The 17795-nt window shown below is 41.0% G+C and overlaps 3 protein-coding genes across 3 annotated transcripts; all 3 read left to right on the top strand.

Moving 5' to 3' along the window:
* Positions 1–255: 255 nt before the first annotated feature.
* sqor (sulfide quinone oxidoreductase) lies at positions 256–6282 on the top strand. The gene is made up of 10 exons (XM_079297190.1): positions 256–407; positions 775–973; positions 1063–1233; positions 1384–1437; positions 1773–1967; positions 2060–2269; positions 2520–2703; positions 4313–4380; positions 4467–4645; positions 4737–6282. Exons 2-10 carry the CDS (start codon positions 776–778, stop codon positions 4792–4794), a joined length of 1317 nt encoding a protein of 438 aa, XP_079153316.1. The 5' UTR covers positions 256–407; position 775; the 3' UTR covers positions 4795–6282.
* Positions 6283–6648: 366 nt separating this feature from the next.
* Positions 6649–12831, top strand: ctdspl2a (CTD (carboxy-terminal domain, RNA polymerase II, polypeptide A) small phosphatase like 2a). Its single transcript, XM_079266129.1, has 13 exons — positions 6649–6899; positions 8096–8307; positions 8736–8859; positions 9010–9156; positions 9253–9480; positions 9812–9905; positions 10262–10373; positions 10487–10573; positions 10662–10724; positions 10833–10912; positions 11595–11721; positions 11818–11913; positions 12120–12831. The coding sequence occupies exons 2-13, from the start codon at positions 8119–8121 to the stop codon at positions 12183–12185; spliced, it is 1413 nt and encodes a 470-aa protein (XP_079122255.1). The 5' UTR covers positions 6649–6899; positions 8096–8118; the 3' UTR covers positions 12186–12831.
* A 2055-nt stretch (positions 12832–14886) lies between these two features.
* Positions 14887–16671, top strand: LOC306783630 (insulin-like growth factor-binding protein 4; the record flags this gene model as incomplete). Its single annotated transcript, XM_079277344.1, has 4 exons — positions 14887–15220; positions 16058–16145; positions 16237–16432; positions 16554–16671. The coding sequence occupies 4 exons, from the start codon at positions 14887–14889 to the stop codon at positions 16611–16613; spliced, it is 678 nt and encodes a 225-aa protein (XP_079133470.1). The 3' UTR covers positions 16614–16671.
* Between the last annotated feature and the right edge of the window lie 1124 nt (positions 16672–17795).

Here is a 17795-nt window from a genome sequence, read left to right as displayed (position 1 = left end):
CCGCTTCATTGGAGCGCTGAATAAAAGTTGAGGCCAGGTTCAGATGAACTAGCTGTAGGTCACGCCCGTCACAGTGGCAGTCAAAGGGACGGTATCATACCGACTTTCTTAAAAAAAATGACGCTGTGAGTGTGAACGCAGCGTCTGTAAACTGACAGGTGAGACTGTTCAGACTTTTGATTGGTCGAATGATGGAGGAGGCGGGACGAACGCATTGAGCGTCAACATATTTCGCCCGCCCTCTCGCGGGCTGGTTTAGGGTTCACATCTTGTTGTCTTCATGCATCTGTGGAAGTCCTGCAGTCTTTACAGAGTCGAGACAGGTCGGATTTAATTATCCCGGGTTTTGTCCAATTGTCCGGTCAGACAGACTGTTCAACGGGCGGTGAGCTGTAGTGCTGTTCAAGGTAAATATCACACAAGTCCTGTCTCTTCCGATATGACGCAGCAGCAGCGCCCTTATTATGCAAACTTTTCTACAACGTGTCAAGTAAAGTTGCCTCATAGAAGATATTCTGGTGTCTGTGTGTTTTGTCAGGTCAATTATCTGTGATGGTCCCTTTACCAAGAATGGAATCATATTTGGTGTTTGATAATAATCATTCAAATATTGTTTAGCATCAACTGTCTAAAGTGTGGGTTATTTACACTACTCCTGCATCTCAAAAGCAAAACCGGTTCCTTCAGGAAGTGCAGGTTGTTGACAGAGTCCCAGACGGTATAACTGAGTTTATTGCCAACCACAACAATGCCTTGTTGTTATTTCTCACACAGAATGGCTGCACTGCGTCGTCTGAGGCAGTGCCACTCCACAGGCATTGCCATCTCTCATTTTCACACCAGCAGCCGTGCCTCTGCCAAACTGCACTATAAAATGCTTGTTGTCGGAGGAGGAAGTGGAGGCATTTCAATGAGTGCAAGAATGAAGAGGATGGTGGGAGCTGAGAATGTGGCTGTTGTGGAGCCCAGTGAGGTAAGGATCCGGTGGATTGTGATTATTATTTGCCCCACCTCTCTTTGTGTATTTTCCCAGTGTGTCATACAGCTTTTCTGTTTCTACAGATGCACTACTATCAGCCAATTTGGACCCTGGTTGGTGCCGGTGCAAAAACCCTAACCTCATCAGGTCGTTCTACTGCGAGTGTTATGCCCTCTGGAGTGAAGTGGGTGAAATCAAAAGTTCAGGAAATAAACCCAGACACAAATACTGTCCGCACAGATGACGGGAATGAAGTATGTTTGCTTGAGGGAACTGTTGTCTTCCAGTGTGCATATTGAATAATGTGTCATTTACTGGCTCACATTGAGTGTGAAGTAGATTATTCTGAAATGATTATGATCTATGTGCATCTTGCCTTACTCGGACCTTCTCTCACATTGCAGATCTCCTACGAGTATTTGATTGTGGCTCTCGGTTTACAAATCCATTTTGAGAAGGTGAGGTGAAGCTTTGTTCATTCCCATATCATGTGCAATATTACTTTTTCAACATTGGGCAATATTAGTTTCCATATATCATGTGCAATATTACTTTTTATTTTTTCCAATATCATTGCCGATATTACTCTTAATATCAAGCACATGCTTTACTTTTCTATTGCAGTTTACTTATTTTACTAAATGTATCTTATACTTGCTATTCTATTTTGTACTGGTGTTAGTATAACCTTTTATTACTTTATTGAAGAATTTTCCTCTCTCTTAATAAAGGTCCATTTAATCTCGCTTTAAAGAAGTATATTCCAGGAAATTGACACTCTTCTGGTGTGTAGATCAAAGGCCTGCCTGAAGGATTTGAACATCCAAAGATTGGGTCAAACTACTCGGTCCAAACTGTGGAGAAAACGTGGAAAGCACTGCAGGACTTCAAAGAGGGCAACGCTGTGTTCACTTTCCCAAATAGTCCTGTGAAATGCGCTGGAGCTCCACAGAAGATTATGTACCTAGCGGATGCCTATCTCAGAAAAGTACTTACATTTCAGAATGTAATGATGATTTAGTACATTTTGGAGTGTGGTTCTCCAAAGTAAAGGAAGATGTTTTTATATTTCTATCCAAGACAGGAAAAAGGGCAAAAGCCAATGTCATATACAATACATCGCTGCCTGTGCTCTTTGGGATCAAGAAATATGCAGACTCATTGTGGGACATTGTGAAGCAACGAGACCTACAAGTGAACCTGAGGCAAAACCTGATTGAAGTCCGAGCAGATAAGCAAGAAGCTGTGTTTGAAAATCTTGACAAACCAGGTGAAACCAAAGTGCTTGAGGTAACTGTGTTACTGTCCCTCAACAGTAGCTTTTACATGTATATTAATGACTGCTGTGTTCACTGGACACCTGTTACACTGTGTGCGATGCTATTTACTTCCTCTTTACATTCTTAAAAGAAGGTTGTGCTTTGTATGTAATGAACAACCTAATGCACTGTACATTATTTCACTCTTTGCACCTAAATATTAGCCAAATTAGAAAAAGACTCCTGTGAATAACTGAAACTTTTTTGTTTTTCTTTATCAGTATGAAATGCTTCATGTCACACCACCAATGGGACCCAATTTGGTGATTAAAGGCAGTCTTCTGGCAGATGAGGCTGGCTGGTTGGATGTCAGCAAAGACAACCTCCAACATAAGAGATATCCAAACGTGTTTGGGATTGGAGACTGTACCAACCTGCCCACAGCCAAAACGGGTGCGGCTGTCGGTAAGTTATTTCCGTGTCAACATTGCACCAACGCAACTCTGGAATGCACTCTGTTGATGCATACAGTTCATGCACTTACATTTATTGTTAACTGTTTGGGATTTTCTGTGATTCGAAGAGAGTTCTTTCCTCAGTAAGTGTATTGCACACAGGGTTTGGTAATAACGGATTATGTGTCATCGGGATTATGCAATCGTATTACAGAAAATGTACACCAAAGAAACCGGACCCCACGTGTTGTAGAACACACGCGTTATATGTTTTGTAATTGTTTGTTCTGACCAACTGTAAATGCCAACCATAATCATATTCTGGGTTAATTAATGACGCCACAGTCACAATTTCAAAACGTACATCGCAAATAAGTCCTAAATAAGTCAAATGCATTCTGTCGGCAGAAATCGATCCTGCGCTTATAAACAGAACACAGTTTGTTAAAGAAGTACGGTAAGAGGCTACCGAGAGAAAACACCTCTACAGTGATGATTACTGTCTTCATTGGTATTGAGTAATATTAGTGACTATTATAAGTACAGTGATCATGTGAACAGACAAACTTATCAAAAGTCTCGCCAGCTGTGATCAGCTGATCCTCCGTCATCAGAAACAGACGTCGCTTCACGTGACGCTCCAGAGGAAAGGACGTCTCATGTGTCTTAAAACATATTTCCTCGTTCCTCTCTCCTCGCATGGCTTCCTCCATGCATCCCTGGTGGGAGGGACTAAGACACAAGGAAAGGACTCAAGTGAGGGAAACGGGGATGCAATCAAGAGACTTGGGATGTACCCCCATATCCTGTTTTAACTGTCAGGATTTAAAGTATCTGTGTCATGAAATGTATCTAAAAATAGATGACAAACACCGAATGACACAACTGCCTCAGACATCCAAGCAGTTAGTTATTGAGTGATAGCTGTGGCAGATGGCGCAGACAGTCATGATCCCCTCTGGAGAAGATATTTGACATTTGGCTGCCGCTTCCAACAAGGACTGTGAGCCAATAGTATAATTAGTATCACGCGGTATCTCTGTGTAGTCAGTTAAAAAACAAATAAATGGCTGAGTTTGACGGTTCAGTAAATAACAATCCTGTCAAACCCCGGATGCACAACATGCACACTCCCACATACTGTACATCCTTACCAGAACTGGCAACCACTTGTTGTGAAGTGAATGCAATGGAACAGGGGGGAGAGTGAGACCTCTAGGAAGAAAATCTTATCGGCTCAAATCTACTGGGGACTTTCTGTACAGGCGTTGATGAAGGCCCATTGAATGTGTGAAGCCCCAGATTTTGTTATACGCCGCTGATGTTACGTTTGCATGGTCTCTCTTTTTTCCACCGGATCCACAGTCCATAGACATGCCTGTTGGGTGAATTGGAAACTCTAAATTGTACCTGGATGTGAGTGTCTGTCAGCTCAGTGATAAGCTGGTGGCCTGTTCAGTGTGTGCCCTCCCTGCCTCTTGCCCAGTGTGTGCTGGGAAGGGCTCCAGCCCCCCAACATCTTGCAACATAATATGGATTTGGGTCACATCTTTCGTGATTAAAAAAAGAGAACTTACACGTGTATTATAAAAGTTTACCATTTCTTTTATCGTTCTCAGCGGCACAGACTGCTATCTTGAACAGAACCATCAGCAAAGTACGGAAAAATGAGAAGCCAGATAAGATAGTAAGTGACACATGAACGTCAATCTTGATTCATCTCTTTCGATTTTGAAAACGATGCAAATACATAAGTAACCTCCTTGTTCACAGTATGATGGCTACACCTCGTGTCCCTTGGTTACAAGCTACAACACAGTGATTCTTGCAGAGTTTGACTACAATGGACAACCACTGGAAACATTTCCCTTCAACCAAGCCAAAGAAAGAAGACTTATGTACTACATGAAAGCTGATGTGATGCCTCACCTCTATTGGCATGGTCTTCTGCGGTATGTATAAAGTTAATTAACAGAATGTTAATAGTTTGTAGTAAATAAACCAACCACAATTTATTAATGTTCTGTATTTGTCTTGTGTCAGGGGCCTGTGGGGTGGACCAGGACCATACAGGAAACTCCTTCATCTTGGAATGAAATGAAAACTGAAAATGAATGAAACTACCAATAATCATCCCCGAACTTTTCAATTAAATTCATTTTGTCTATCACAAATTTGCAATCTGTACACATACAACATCCTCTGTCCCAGGACCCTCTCATTCGCACAGGAAAAGGTGTGAATGCCCCCACCCCCTAAAACAAAATGGAGGAAGAAACCTTATGGAGAGCAACAGAGGAGGGATTCCTCTCCCAGGATGGACAGAAGTGCAATATATGTCATGTTTTACAGAATGAACAACACAACATAATGAGAGTAAGCTGAATAATGATGGAAAAATGACGACTACTAATGATATTAGCAGCAGCAGGGGATATAGTAGAATAATGATTAAAGCAGTAATGACATCAGTAATAGTAATGTGACTAATAATGGTCGCAGTGGGTGTCAGCAGGGCCATGGCAGGAGGCTCGACCACTATCCAGGTGTATCCGTGATCCATGGAAACCTGCGAGGCGCAAAAGCACAAATACTGCGGGGAAGAAGCAAAGTAATGAGCATTAATGTCACATGAATTCATACAGAAGGAGATAGAGAGGAGCTCAGTGTATCCTAGGAAGTCCCCTGGCAGTTTAGGCCTATAGCAGCTTATCTAGGGCTGGTCCAAGGCAAACCTGTTCAAGACCTAACTGTAAGCACGATCAAAAAGGAAAGTCTTAAGCCTACTCTCAAATGTGGTGAGTGTGTCTGCCCTCTGAACTGAAACTGGAAGCTGTGCTCTAGTACTCTACTTCATCTCGAACTCTAAGAACCACAAGTAACCCCGCATTCAGGGAGTGTAGCGCATCTAGTTAGATAATATGGTCACGATAAGCTTCTTAAGATATGACAGTGCCTGACCAATTAAGGGTTTGTAGGTGAGAAGGATTTAAAATTATATTCTAGATTTTACAGGGAGCCAGTGCAAAGAAGCTCATACAGGAGTAAGATGATCTCTTCTTAGTTTTTGTTGGTACATGGGCTGCAGCATTCTGAATCAACTGGAGAGATTGAAGAGACTTATCAGAGAAGCCTGATCATAAGGAATTGCAGTAATATAGTCTCGAAGTAACAAATGCAACAATTGTTTTTCCATCTCTTTGAGACGGGATGTGCCTGATTTTTGAACTGTTATGTAGATGAAAAAGGCAGTCCTTGACATTCTCCAGCTTAAATGCAAAATGTATTTTTTTGTTGATCATTTGTGCTGCCAAACATTTTATACCACAGATTTGTCTTTTGGGAATACTTGACCATTACAATGCAAACAACACAGTGCTTTTCTTATACTTCAACATCCATACTGGAAATAGTTTTGTGCATTATTTTTCTATGAGTGCTTAACTGGGTTATAAACATCTTGGTAGTTATATCATCTTGGTCGGTGCTAAATTCATTGTTTTATTCATTGCTCTTTAATCATAAAATGACTGTGTATAAATGACGGTGATAATTAAAACCTAAAATTGCTGATAAAAAAATAAACTCTCTATAGTTTCAAACTTGTTGCACTTTGTTATTTTACATCAAGCAGTTTTACTGAGTAAAGCTAACAAAAAAGTTTATTGTGATCCAGTGTCATTCTCAAACACTTTAAAGTTGAAATAATAGCTGCAAAAAGAGACCTTTTCATTGTCATTCTGCTTTGGTCCAAATCAGCTACTGCATTAACAAACAATGCAACAGAATACGGTGTAAAAACATCTATACGAGCACCAGACTACAGCTTATGTTTTTTAGATTCCTTGCTGGTATTTCACAACAATACCAGCAGGGATCAAGTGCAGCAGTGAGTCTCGATCCAGCTGCGCATCGCATCGCTCATTCACCACCATAGCCATCTCTCTGTTGACTCCGCTCTTCGCCACGTTGGTTACCCGTACCGTACGCGTGTGTGTGTCGCATTCCACTGCGCATCACCAACGTTATGTTTGTGATGAGGCGGGAAATGGCGTCCGCAGACATGTTTAGTCTGTGACTAGCTACCGAGCGACGGACACAACAGCTGGCAGCAACAACCACGGAGCCGACCTCTACCGGTGGCCGCCACGGTCGCGGCCGAGAGCTGCCGCTGCGGCTAGTTTTGAGGAGCTTCCTAGATCATCAGTAAGTAACGAAACGTCAACATGTAAACAAAAAAGGGTTGCACCCCCCCCCCCCCACCGATAGCCTGACTGCTGCTAGCTAGCGGCTAACGTTAGGGGGCGTAGTCTTATGGCTGAAAATAATTATGGAAGCTAACAAAATGACGCGGTAGCTAACCGACTAATTGTTTTATATTACCGATGAATTGTTTCCATGTTAAACAAAGCTATGTGTACGAGGACACATGTGAGAAGTGCCATAAGAACTGAAGTGAATAATGTCCGGCCTTGCTGTTACTGCCATTGGCGTTTGTTAGCCTGGTATTAACTGTAGCTTGGTAGCCTGGTAGCTAACTGTAGCCGCTTCTGTTCACGAGCGACTGAACCCACTGACCGCATCTGGTTTCAGTTACGTTTAAATGATTTATGATTGATAGCAGACATACTTAGCTGACAATGTCAGCTTTATCCACAATGAACCATAGTCCTGTCCCACCTCAGTTAGAACACCAGCGTCAAACCAGTGGTGGCTGTACGCTGGGCTTTTCATGCTAAACACCAGCAGCTGGCTAACATTAGCGATAGCTTCCGTCGTTGGTGTTATTACAGCTATACAACGACGTTACGTAACAGTCAGCGACACTGGTATGCTGCCAGATCTAATTTAGCAACGAATGGCGAACAAAAGTGCAGTTTAATTGACCAAACGTGCATTATTTAAGCGTATTGTAATGAACACCCGCTCAATTTGAACGTATTAAAAGGCCTCGTATTTCCGTTCACCATTCATGTTTATCACGTAACGTTACACCGCCCACTCTACTGACACACACTAGGTGGTGACAGCAACTTGTGCCCATAGTCGTGTACAAAAGTCTTTTAACGACTAAAAATACATTTGTACGCAGCACTAAGTGTCAAAAACTGTCAACTACAGTACGTTGTCATCAAATATCCAGTCATATACATAATCTTGTTTACTTATTTGATGATATAATTCTTGATTTGAATCCAAATTTGCCATTTTTAGACTGTTTTATTCAGTCACATTTCTTGTAAAGCTGCTTTTGGTTGAGCAACCTGTAACATTGAACAACTTTGTTCTTTTGTTCAGTGAAAAAGGGGTTTTGTAGAGACCCACGTTTATATTTCTCAAGAGTACGTTGTTTTCATTATTAGTCAAATGTTTCCGAACTTATTGTTCTACCCTCTTGTCAGATTTTTCTATGTGACGTTGGAGCATGATGAAGCTGAGAGTGCGTAAAGCTCCTCAGCAGCCAAACTTTGGCCGTCGCACACACCCGTCCCAGGCCAAACGGAAAAACCGTGAAGTGGAGCCGTCCCCGGTGAGAGGTCGAGGCAAAATGCAGAAGAATGAAACAGGCCTTTTCTCCACGATCAAGAAATTCATCCGTGGAAATGCTGTCAAGGTGGGCTTACATCAGAATTCCCAGCTGCTCTTTCCACAAGTTTGTTTTTGCTGCTGCAACATATTGATACAGTGTATGAGCACACACTCTTACTTTATGCAGAGAAAGCAGTGCCTCAGCTGTATTTTGTGCTGGTAGTTTGAAACAGTGACTCACACATAATAACTTAACAGAACGTCTGCACACAGCCAACACTGTTTCCGACTGGCTCTTTCTAAGTTTTTGTGGACTGTATTTTCATTCTTACAGATGTTATACATTATAAATGGTCATTTAGTACATGTATTTACATGTGGATGGAGACACAGTGGTACCATGATGTAATTGCTGTTGTGACAAAATATGCTCTCATAACTTATTTTTACAACACTACTAATTTGTATTTCTCATTATAATAAATTGGAGATTTCTTTTTAAATTTTTCTCAGGTGGAGCCGGATATCCCCGCAAAGAGGAGTCGTATTGATTGTAATCCTGAGAGCGATCTAATTACTTCAACACCGCAGACTAGAGGCCTTTCCAACAAAACGGTCTCCAGAGTTTGCCGGAAAGGTACAGAGAAAGAACTGTTGTAAAAGAAATAACAGCAGAACTAATTATATGCCTTTTCCAAAGTAACAAAAAATATACAGAAATCTATACATATAATCTATCCAGATGTTTTGTTTTGAGAGTATTATTAAAGAGTTGTCTTTTTTCCAGACACAATGACGTGCAACAGTAAACCCATGAAGCCGAACGGTAAACTGGACGTCCCCGTTGAGGCAGCGAGCAGCCCACCACGCACCACCCTGCTCGGCACAATCTTCTCTCCAGTCTTCAACTTTTTCTCACCAGCAACTAAAACTGGTAAAACAAAATGTCTTAATATTTCGGATTGATCAAAAGACAAACAAAATCCTTTTGTGACATGTGAATTGAACTGCTCCTGTCATTCGTATTCAGCCACTCCTGGTTCAGACTCTCCTGGCCAAGCGGTAGAGGCAGAGGAAATCATCAAGCAGCTGGACATCGAGCCGGCAGAAGAAATGGCGAGCAGCACCCTCACGTCCACAGAGGGCATCACTCCGTGTCACACGGCCCCGGTGTTACCGCAGAGGCTTCAGATTACCTCTGATACAACCATAGAAGAAGGACAAATAGCCACTGAAACCGACATGCCACCATTAACGGGTACGTCCACTTTCACATTTGACCTCGTTCTTTGTATCTGGGAAACTTTCTTGACCATCATCGCATGAAGACGAATACTAACTGAAGACAGCTCTGATTATTTATTTGAACTGGCTTTGATATGGTTTGCTGATTTGTGTTAGAATATGAACAGTCAACCTCTACAACGGGCTTCATTTTTTGAGAGAGGCCGACATCCAAGATGTTGAATGTGAGATCGACTTACAGAAGCATGACGAACCGAATATATATATATATATATATATATATATATATATATATATATAAATAAAATATTTGAACTCTTTCTCCATCTCTCTGTCTTCTTCAGCTCCTGGTTGTATGCCAGCCGGCGGTTACCCTCATGCGCTACCTTCAGCTCCTCCAGAAACCTCATACGAAGAGGAATGGGAGGTTTTTGATCCGTAAGTTGAAATTGATTTTGAAGGAGCTAGTCATAAAAAGTAGCTGTTGAATACAAAATAAGGAACTGTAAATTAAGACAGATTTTGTGTAAAGTTTCAACTCGGCACTTTTGACGACACCCTCCATATAGTCTCACTTCCAAGGTGACATTGCATGTTGCTGCAATGTGACATTTCCAACCACTAGATGGCGACAAATTGGAGCAGACGTTCTCCCTTTATTAAGTGGTGGAAAGATCCCATTTCAGCCAGGATGACATGCACTGTATGTTGTTCCAAATGTGTTGCTGTGTGTTTGGACACCTCTTCTTTGTTTTGGTTGAATGAGGGTCTTTTTATGTTTTCTCTGCTTTAAGGTACTTCTTCATCAAGCACGTGCCTCCACTAACAGAAGAGCAGTTAACACGCAAACCAGCGTTACCTCTGAAAACACGCAGCACACCAGAGTTTTCTCTCGTCTTGGATCTGGTAAGCAGCGAGTGGTTTCGTGTGCTGTGTCTTGTATTAAAAGTAAGTAGACTTCAATGGATTTTTTTTCTGCATTTTCTCAATTTTTTTCTCCTTTTTTTTTCTGTTGTCAGGATGAAACTCTGGTCCACTGTAGTTTGAATGAGCTAGAAGATGCAGCCCTGACATTCCCTGTGCTCTTCCAAGATGTCATATACCAGGTACAGACTGTTACAAGTCATTCTCTCATCTAAAGGTTTCCATTTTCCTGCTGCTGTGATTTAAAATTTCTTCATTTTCAATCTGAAGGTGTATGTTCGGTTGAGGCCCTTTTTCCGAGAGTTTCTTGAGCGCATGTCTCAAATGTATGAGGTGAGATGCAACTTCTATTTGCAAGAGACTTGACACCGTATCTGTTTCATCTGACCGGCTCTAAATGTACTTACTATTCATCTATTGCTGCTGTCATTACAATTTCAGATTATTCTCTTCACGGCTTCAAAGAAAGTGTACGCCGACAAGTTGCTCAACATCCTGGATCCGAAAAAACAGTTGGTCAGGTCAGTGACAAAACGAGACTCTGAAGCAGCTTTTATAGGAACTGGTAAGGATTCAACAGCCGGTGCAACTACAGTAAAGCCTGAGGAAAATTGTCCCTAATGATTCAACAAGGAATAAGAGAATTATTCTACACTCGGCCGTGGGAAGTAATACAAGATAAACATATTAAGTTTGTCAGTGGGACAAAGAAGGCCCGAGCTCTTTGCTGTTTTCTTTTCCAACCTTTTAAACAGTCGCAGAAATAAATGAGGAAGAAAATGCTGCTCAACATAAAAAATGAAATCCAATTGGTGTTTTGTCTGCGTGGAAAGCTTCCTCTTCCTTTAGTCCGATGAACAAATGAGAGGAAGAACCGGTTTAGCTGATAGAAAGCAGACGATCTCTGTAATCACACACAACTGGTTAATGCTGCTTCTCAAGTTTGTACGAATATTTAAAGAAGCATTCTTCTCTCCGCCATTAGAAGTGTACATTCACGTCCTTTAACCTAAAACCCTCCGTCAAATCTATTTGTGCTGGTTTTTTTTCGAATAAATGAAGATTATCACCACTCTCTCTTTAAATACTCTACTCCATATTATGATCATTATGTCACCAGTTTGTTTGATCTCAAGAACTTGTTGAGAAGCTGCATTACAGCGCGTAACCTCACCACCGGTCTCTCTTTCTGCGTTTCTTTAGACACAGGCTGTTTCGTGAGCACTGTGTGTGTGTTCAAGGAAATTATATTAAAGACCTAAACATTCTCGGACGGGATCTTTCCAAGACGATAATAATCGACAACTCACCCCAAGCCTTTGCCTATCAGGTAAAACCCTTTCACACCAACCAGTGAACTATTTCTGTCGTATCGCGTCTGTGTGTTAAAGTCATACTACATCATGGGGGTTTGTGTCTTTTGTAGCTTTCCAATGGAATTCCTATCGAGAGCTGGTTTGTGGATAGAAATGACAACGAGCTTCTGAAGCTCGTTCCTTTCCTCGAGAAGCTTGTGGAGCTGGTACGTATCTCGACTTCCGTCTAGTTAGACTGAAGGAAACACTCCGAATATCTGACCCCCTCTTTCCCTTTGAGAGGCTCAAGATTGGATGCACAGACACACGGTGCCTACAATATCATACAGATACTTCGGCAGATATAAGAGTAAAATACATCATACATTTTCTCCTAGTTTTTTTTGATCTGTTGTCTCTCTCTTTGTCACAGAACGAAGATGTCAGACCGCACATCCGAGAGCAGTTTCGTTTGCACAACCTCCTTCCTCCAGACTGACCGTGTGCGCGTCTCTCGGTCGGAGATGGTATCAACATTGGAAAGAAGATAAAATGACTCCCAGAAGAATATACTCAACGGATTTCTCTTTGCAAACATTGCCATTGTTATTTTTTAAATTATGCAAAACATTGAAAGTTATGATTGAGTCAAAAAGCCCTGGATGTTTTTATACACGCCATATTCTGAAAAAAGCAGAAGCGCTCGCTGCGGCAGACTCTTCATTCGTTTGTTTCTAGTGCGACTTTGAAGGCAGCCTCCTGGAAGGTCTGTTGAGAACCATTTTGGATTAACTAAACTGAATGTCATGCAGTGTTGGATCATATGGACCTTGGTGGCTTCAGCCTGACCATGAACGGACAGTCAAACCTGTATAATATTCACTCTATTTACTTGTAAATATGTGTACAGAGGTTGTTTTTTTTTTTCTTCGAGGGTTTTAAGTCATTTTATTTTCATTTCAGATTTTAGTATTCTTTTGATCAGGTTGCTTTTATAAACCAACAAAATGTTAGTGAGTTTTGTTTGAAGTTGTTGATCAACAGCTGCTTTTCTGTTGTATGCCTGCGTTATTCCTGTGATGCTTTACTCCATTACATGCAGTTGTCTGTAATACGGTGCAGTTTTAAAAAAAGAAAAGAAAAGAAGTATCTTTGAGGGGGGGGGGGGGAAATGTTTCTGAAACAATATTTTAAAGTTCTATAATGTAAGCTAGACTTATGTCTCAACTGAATACAAAGCCATAATGGCTGAATTTTAAATTTGGAGATTTGTATTTGACAGTACATGGGGGGGGGGGGGGGGTTCAGGAATCTTGCACTTTGACATCCAGCCCTTTGTAAGTTGATGTAAAATCTTGTCACTTTTCTATACAGGTGTGAATCACCTCGATTTGTTATGTGGGGTGGAGGGGGAGGAGAATGAAATTGTAGCACCAGCAAATTGCCAACATGTTTGCTTTGAAATCTTGTTTTCCAAGACGTCGTGTATGTGGGATCTTTATGATGTAGGAGTCACGAGTTTTATTGACTATTGAATGATCACTCCTGTTGTATTCAGTGTTACTCAATGGTTTCCTTGAAAATAAATACATTTTTATACGACTGAGCCTCCTACCACTAATTAAAATGCATAACGTTGGTTACATTTTTGAACATTTATGTTAAAATGGGTGTTCCTTTTGGTTATTCCAGTTTAACAATATAGTATTTAAAGCAAACAAGTGAATTGAGTTTGACATGTCTGAACCTTGGAAACAAACCTTCAACTCAAAGGCCACTTACTCATTTGTTTTTGTGCTTTTAACTGTATCACACTGTCCTCATCAGCACAGTGCTGTTGAGGACCACAACAAACATGTAAGTAAGTGTATCTGTGAGTTGACATACTCTGTAACTATAATGAGAAAGTTGGTATTTTTACTTGTGAGTTCCAAGTACGAAGAACTCAAGATCTGAAAGACTCTTCTGTTCATATTATTCTTTACACCTGTGCTTTTCCTGCTGTGAAAATGTGTCTGTTGGGACAAACTACCGAACCCTAAAGGAGCTCCCTTTGCACATGTTTAAAGAGTTCAGTCAAACTGAACACGTTTGAGCCACTCAACGCATTAAAATGTGTTTTTTATTTTAATTTTAAAACATCTGTGGTGTTTATGGTAAACACACGGCCATCTCATTTTGAAAGCTAATGAAGTTTTAAGCCCTGCGATGATTATTATTCCTTCAAACTACTTATGATCAAATCCATTAAACGCTTTCAGAATTATTACTTTTTTCAATATTTTTCTGGAACATTCTTAACTCATGTGACCTTCAAAAACAGACGCATATTTTGCAAACATTAATACATATTTGGACAGAAAAAAAGTGTTGTACAGTCACAGTGTAAACAAAGGCAGGTGCTCGCCTGCCTGTTTCTGCATCATCAAATATATAATCTCAAAAATTACAAAACACAATCATTGAGTTTAATAAACCAGATATACATTTCTATTCATCTAACAATGTAACGTTGCCAAATAAGTGGCTACTTTGTGATATTATGGCTTTAATTTAGCTCCATACTTTGCTTTATTCTTTAAGTGTAAAGCATTTTCTCTAGTTACCGTACTGTAGAAATAAAAACATATTTAATGTACATTGTTTAAGTTGAATAAGGGGCTAATTATTTGATCACATAATCCCCTCATGCCTGAAACACACTCTTTAGCTGCTCGTTGTGCTGCCATGTAAGAAGGAAGCCAGATAAAAATAAGAATGTTAAAACCTCCAGTGTAACTTAATAGTGACAGTAGTCATCTTTTACTGTTGTGTACACAATTGATCCTTTTGTTCTTTCAAGAAATAGGTCATTACCTGATTGTAGGTGTGCACTGAATTGCCCCTTCCAGAGGTCATGTGACTCCAAATACAAAGGGGGCCAGTCTTCATCAGACTTATCTAACAGGTGTTCAAAAGGAAGAATCATGTCAAAACAAAATCCCACTGTTGATAGTGTGAAGATAAGACCTGGGGATAGTTAACTGTGTATTTAGAGGGGAAGAAACCCCTCTGGCCTCATCTATTGGCTGCTGGTGGGGGGTGGAGGTTGTGGCTCATAAACTATGAAGCCTTGCTGCTGAGTTTTCCCGGGGTCAGACAACTAAATATAAAAAGCTGCTGTCTAGTGTTCTCACCTCGGGATAACAGGTTGATAGAGGATGTGGATGCTCTTCTTTTTCAGTGCCTTGTTGGGGGCGTTGGGTTCACAGGAACAGGAAACTTCCTCTGGAGCGGCTCAGCAGCTTCAGGCTCTCCACTGCCCGCCCTGCGAGCGGATACACTGCTCCTCCCGACGGGCGCTGAAGCTCCAGTGTAAAGGGGGTGTCACGACGGGTGTGTGCGGCTGCTGCCCCGTCTGTGCCAGAGCAGAGGGGGAGACCTGTGGAGGAACGTGGGACTATCTGGGCAAGTGTGACGATGGTCTGGTGTGTGTTTACCAGGACGCAACAGCTGACAAACCAGACGCAGAGCGCAAAGGCATCTGCAGAGCAGGTGAGATTATGGTTTATAAACTCAGCAGGACCGAGCAGGTGATGTGATGACTTTCTAATCATTGATCCATATATTATGCCACAGTGAGCCACATTTATTGTTAAATGAATCACCAGATTAATTGAATGCATTTTTAAAAAGATGCAGCAATCATAACAAGTCGATATAAACTCAAAAACACATGTTGTTAACAGCAATATCACAATGTATAAATACTCCCTTACAAGTAAAAGTCCTGTAGTCAATATGTAAAAGCACTGTCGGAGAAATGTACTTAAAAGTATCAAAACTAAAAGTACCCACCATGCAGTAGAATTGCTCCTGTTAGTGTTACATTTACTGTGTCATCGTACTAATATTACAGATTATTTTAAATGTTGGAGCTGACTACTTTATATACAGTTGGAATATGTCATCTTTAGCAATGCATTGTATTTCTGGTTTTGTGAATAACTATAGCTGTGAAATAAATGTAAGTAAGTAAAAAGTCCAAGATTTTCCCCTGAAAAGCTGAATTATTTCATATCATTGCAGAGGGAACGCTGCCAATGTGGTACATCTTGTTTATGAGCAGTGAAGACTGATAGTGTGGTCAAGGCTTCCTTTGATTCAAAGGTGTGTGCTGAAAGCTAAGCCGTAATTACACCTCTTATCTCCTCATGGGGAACAGAGTGGTCACTGTTATAGATACGGTATCAGACGTACGACGAGATTACAGAGATGTTCATGATGTGTTGCTGCTCGGGAAAAGATGCAAATATTAAATTTGAAACATCGAATATGCCTTGTGAATCGCAAGTACATCTTCTGTGTCTTTGAAACTGTTGTTCTGTGCAGTGATTGAATCGCTGGATCCAGAGAGCTGTCACCCAGAGTGCACCAGGGAATACTGTCAGGCCAACCCCTCGGAAGTCTGCTCTGCCAGGTGACTTAAAAATAAGAAAGAAAGGCGTTTTACACTTAGTATCTTCTCCTGCTGCATTTTTTAACATACATCTAAATCTCCTGCTCTTTAGGTCTGTGTCTCTGGAAAAGACAGCATGCCAGGGCTCCTGCCAACACACCTCCTGTTCAAGCTGTCTGCTACTGAAGCCCCCATCATGCCCTCAGACCTGCACCCCCTCCGATTCCCCCTGCCTGCAACGCTTTGGAAAGTGTGTGCACAATCACCTGAGAGCCACTCATAATCCCGTATGCCACAACAACCTGCAGGTATTTTGGGAGGAAAAGCACCAGCTACATCAATAAACTGTGTTTCTTCATTACGCTGTACTGCCTCGAAGCACTTCCCCCATCAATCCAACACTTTGTCTTTCTGTTTTTCCTTCTCTAGAGTCATCCTGAGGGGCATTTTCTGTGTTTGGTGCCAGCCTGTCCAAACACAGCCAAGTAGTTCTCTATGTAGAGAGAGGACATCTTCACTAGTTCATGTAGCAAAACAGACAAGGGCAGCTATACACTTCTTTATTCAACATTTTATATACAATGTAAACCTGAATAAAAACCTATGAAATGTAATGTATTATTAAATCATGAGAAATAAAAACAATATGTCGTACTGTACTTTGATTTCATTAATCAAGAGGGAACAATGGCGATGTTTTTGATTGGGTTGAGGGTTTTAGCAAAACTTTATACATATTGATTGTATCTTTTGTGTGTATATGTGTGTGTCTTCCTGCAACACACACCTTTTGTCCATTTGGACCCAAATATCTCAACAACTTAGATGGATTGCCATGAAACGCAGTTCAGACATTCATGTCCCATTCAGGATTAGTCATCTTACTTTTCATGTAGAACCATCATGAGGACACAATATTAATGTGTCCAATACTTATATGACCAAATACCTGCACAACTAACGGCATTCCCATCAGCCTCAGCTGTTCTGTATGTTTAGTGTTATTTAGCAAATGTTAGCATGCTAACATGCAAAACTGAGATGGTAAATAAGATAAACCTTATATACGATATATAAGATATACCTGCTTAACATCAGGCACATTGCCATTGCAGCATGTTAGCATGGTTGTATTAGCATTCGAAGCAGAGCTTCCTCTTCTCAAGTTCAGTCTCGAGTCCCCTCTGCCATCGCTGCCCCCCCCCCCCCCCCCCGCCAGTTGATGGTTATTGAATAACAGACGGTTTATGAGGCAGCAATAATGAAGCTCGTACAGAAAGGGAATAAAGTGTGGACCAACAATGGACAGTTTGTTCTGTGTCCTTCCAATGTGAGCCACTTCTAAAGAGCAGAAGCAGTTTATCTGAAGGGTTTCGCAAGGAGGAATCGTTTTTTTACACCAAAACAAAGGCTTGCGTTTTCTTTCATCTTCATTCAACTTGTTAGTCATTTGCATCACTAAAGTACAGTGACATCTTATTAATATCTGGTGTTTAATCGGACAGAGGAGAGGAAAGTGCAGCTCCTTGTCCTGTGTCTGTTCTCTCAGTGTTATACAAGCTTTATGACGAGATTAATGAAATCATTGTTAAATACAAGGCACTCTCATCATTTACAAATCTGGATACAATAGCCTACCAGAATATATATATAAAATATTCAATACTAAAA

The sequence above is a fragment of the Melanostigma gelatinosum genome (assembly GCF_949748355.1).
Source record: "Melanostigma gelatinosum genome assembly, chromosome: 1".
Lineage (NCBI taxonomy): Eukaryota > Metazoa > Chordata > Actinopteri > Perciformes > Zoarcidae > Melanostigma > Melanostigma gelatinosum.
Note: the sequence above shows the minus strand (reverse complement) of the source record. Positions and strands in the feature narration are given on the sequence as shown.